General features: G+C 27.8%; 1 protein-coding gene across 1 annotated transcript in view; it reads right to left on the bottom strand.

Moving 5' to 3' along the window:
* LOC111086116 (kielin/chordin-like protein) overlaps positions 1-3,293 on the bottom strand; it is a 19,034-nt gene that overhangs the window by 8,905 nt on the left and 6,836 nt on the right. The window contains exon 2 of the mRNA XM_022387714.1: positions 382-464. Coding sequence (XP_022243422.1) covers positions 382-459 — 78 coding nt within the window. The 5' untranslated portion in view covers positions 460-464. The remainder of the gene's footprint in view (positions 1-381; positions 465-3,293) is intronic.

The following is a 3,293-nucleotide window of genomic DNA, read 5'->3' on the forward strand; positions in this document are numbered from 1 at the left end:
TTACTGATTTTTCGTTTTTTTTTTTTGTTTTTTTTTCTTTTCGTTGTGTTTTCTTGCTGTAGTTTCTCCCCATGATTACTGGCAACATAAATATTGACATAATGGTAGGATTAAAAATCCACCTTCATTTAAATTTCTAAATATCAAAATTGTGGAGTTACTTGCTGGTAACTCTATTTATATAAAACATTAAAAATAAACTGAAACAAAGGCTTTGGCTATTGTAAATTCAATGTTATTAAGATCAATAATGATTTTGTGTAACAAAATATTCCTCTCGTTTCTTCAAATTGCAATAGATTAATTAGTAATGTTTACTAAAAGTCAATAATGTTAATCTTAATTTTATAAAACTCTTCTTCTAAAACTAGAAATTCCTACCTTACATGTACATGACTGACATTCTTTTCCAGCTTTAAAAACTGTTTCAGAGTTCAGAATATGTTCTCCTTCAAACATACAATCTTCAAGGAATAAAAAAACAGGATATACAGTGTACTAAAAATCTAGTGTATCATATATATTTTTAAGTTATATTTTTATTCTGAAAAAACAAAAACAAAACAGTAAATACAAAACTATATTTGTCATTCAAATATTTTAAAAGATAATAGTTTCACCTTCTGAACTTTATGTACAAATTCTCTATGGCAAAAAAATAATTCTATTCAAGCTTGCATTCCTTAATATGAACATTGTTCCTAACTACCTTATTTTTACATGTTCAGAGGTTAAAAGACTATTATCAATTGTAAACCAAACATAATAAACGTGCTATTAGTCATCTGGGTTACAGCAGTTAAGAAACTGTTTTTTTTTTTTATACATATAGATCATTCAAAAATATCCTTTGGAGAAATATTCTGAACTGCTCTATAAAATTATTTGGTAAGCATCAGGCTTATGAGCACTACAATGATTTAGCAACTGTGTCAAAACATATATTACACACATAATTAAGTTATCTTAAACTTCCCTGATTATGAACAAATAAAATAATTTTGTAACCAAAAAATCATAGCTTTTTAAAATAGCTTAACACTGATGTTCAAGTAAATTTTTTCAGCTATTATTACTAAAATTTAAAATGAATTCTACTGTCAAAGAGGGCATTCAGCATTCTTCTATTTTTAAGTTAATAGTATTTAAACTATCTACTGATAAAAAAGAACAGATACATGGATGAACAACTTAAAAATATTTATAAAAAACACAACAATGTTCTTTCTACCATATAATTACATGTAGCACATTATTACTATTTTGAAAATGTCCATCATCAAAATAATCAGAAACATATCTAAATATTGTAGAGAATTCTAAGTCTACATCATCATTATTATTATTATCATCATAGACTAGCAGAGAATCTAACCTACTGTTGATGTTACAACTAATTTACTTTAATATTTTGGCAGATAATGAATTGTTTTTACAAGTCATAGAAAAAGTACTGTCTTATGTTTAACAAGACTGAGCTGTTTGATAGGAGGACATGAAGTGTTACAAGAGCAGATTTTGTTATTGTTTGATATGGCATTTTAATTTTAAAATATTCAGTTTTATGCCCTAAATCGTTAATTATCACATGCTTGTTAACCAATGAAGAGAGAAATAAATACAAATGATTGGTTATAAACATAGATAAAAGTTGTTTTTTAAGTTTTCCACCTAATCTCTTAGTTAACATTTTAACTGTGAAGACAGACTCCACTCAAAGTTCACAAAAGAAAGTTTTGTGATAAATAACTGGCACAAAATGAAGTTGGCATGACACAAACTAGCTATGCAATGTTGTTACAGAACACACTCTGTTACACATACATTAAACACATAAATGTGTTCCAAAATTATCTTTCATACATTTCCTGAGATTCTTCAAGTTGCACAAAACTCTGTAAGCCACATTAGGATTTTTAGACTGGTTATGATAAACATACTTATATCTATGATCTGTAAGTATGCTTTCTTAAATATGCACATCAACTTGTAACATTATTTGTTCAGTTTTTGCTGGGTTACACATATTTGAAATATATATGAACACAAAATTACTTTTATATAAAAAAGATAACAGTGATTGTGATAAACAATGTGAAATGTGTCTAGAGCAACATTAAAAAGTTGTTGGAAAATTTAGAAGGTACCACATTTTACAGGAGCTAATACATTTTAGAATAAATAATAATATCCATTGTAAATACAACACTTTATATTAGATCCAGGGAAACTAATTGCTTGTGCACCCTATAATCAATATATTTCACACAGCAATATCTGTTTATTATTGACTGCAACATCAGTGAAAATTAATTTAACAGCAGTACTTATGGAAAGCTCAAACCAGTGTAGTTGAAAACTCATTAAAAACTTTTGTTTTCATATCATTCTTTTCATCAATAATTACATACATAAACATTTTTACAATTCACTTCCATGAGGTGAAGTAAGTAACAGTAACTAAATAATAGGTACTTTCACTCTGAAGACTGTTTTCAGCTTTATTAAAACAACTTCAATGATTTTGAAAATGATTTTTCTACTGACCATGAATACAATAAAATTTACCTTAAAAACTGTATTTACTATTTGAATACAATATTGTGAATCAAAAGCATACATATTTAACATGAAGTGGCGGTACTTTCATTGATGTATTTCTAATGCAACTTTTTGGGTTTAAGTTACAATTGCTTAGATATGTGTGTAAAATGCTAGAAATACATGTACAGTTCTTCATTTTATTTTTGTTATAATCGTAACACTTACAATTAATATACTCAACATTCATAGCTGTACAAAAAGACATTTATAACAAGTTGCAAAATAAAATAAAAATCCTTATATAAGTACCCTAATTCGGAGCTTGAGTACATTATACTAAACTGATCTTTGGAGCCTCACCATATCATAATAGTCTATATCGCTACATCCGGTCATACTCTATCTGATGACTGTGCATCTTGACAATAGCCCTATATTGTAATTTCTATTGCAAAAGGCTCTGCTGTAAGGTTAAAATATCAAAAGTTAACATTTTCTAATACTGAAAATGTATTTCCGATAGGTACTTAGCTCCGTTGAACCAAAGCTCTCTCAACCTTGATTTGAAAATATGAAGGGGCCAATGAAGGCATGACAGTGTTCAAATATGCAAATAACAACTTCCTGAATAGAACAGGTATGCCAGAAGAAGAAAGTAATATACACCTGTGGAGTATAGCATTACTTCTGGAACAGGTATGCTCCTCGCCCAGTAAAAAAACAGTAATATATATATATATATATATATA

Source organism: Limulus polyphemus, unplaced genomic scaffold, assembly GCF_000517525.1.
Source record: "Limulus polyphemus unplaced genomic scaffold, Limulus_polyphemus-2.1.2 Scaffold860, whole genome shotgun sequence".
Classification (NCBI taxonomy): domain Eukaryota; kingdom Metazoa; phylum Arthropoda; class Merostomata; order Xiphosura; family Limulidae; genus Limulus; species Limulus polyphemus.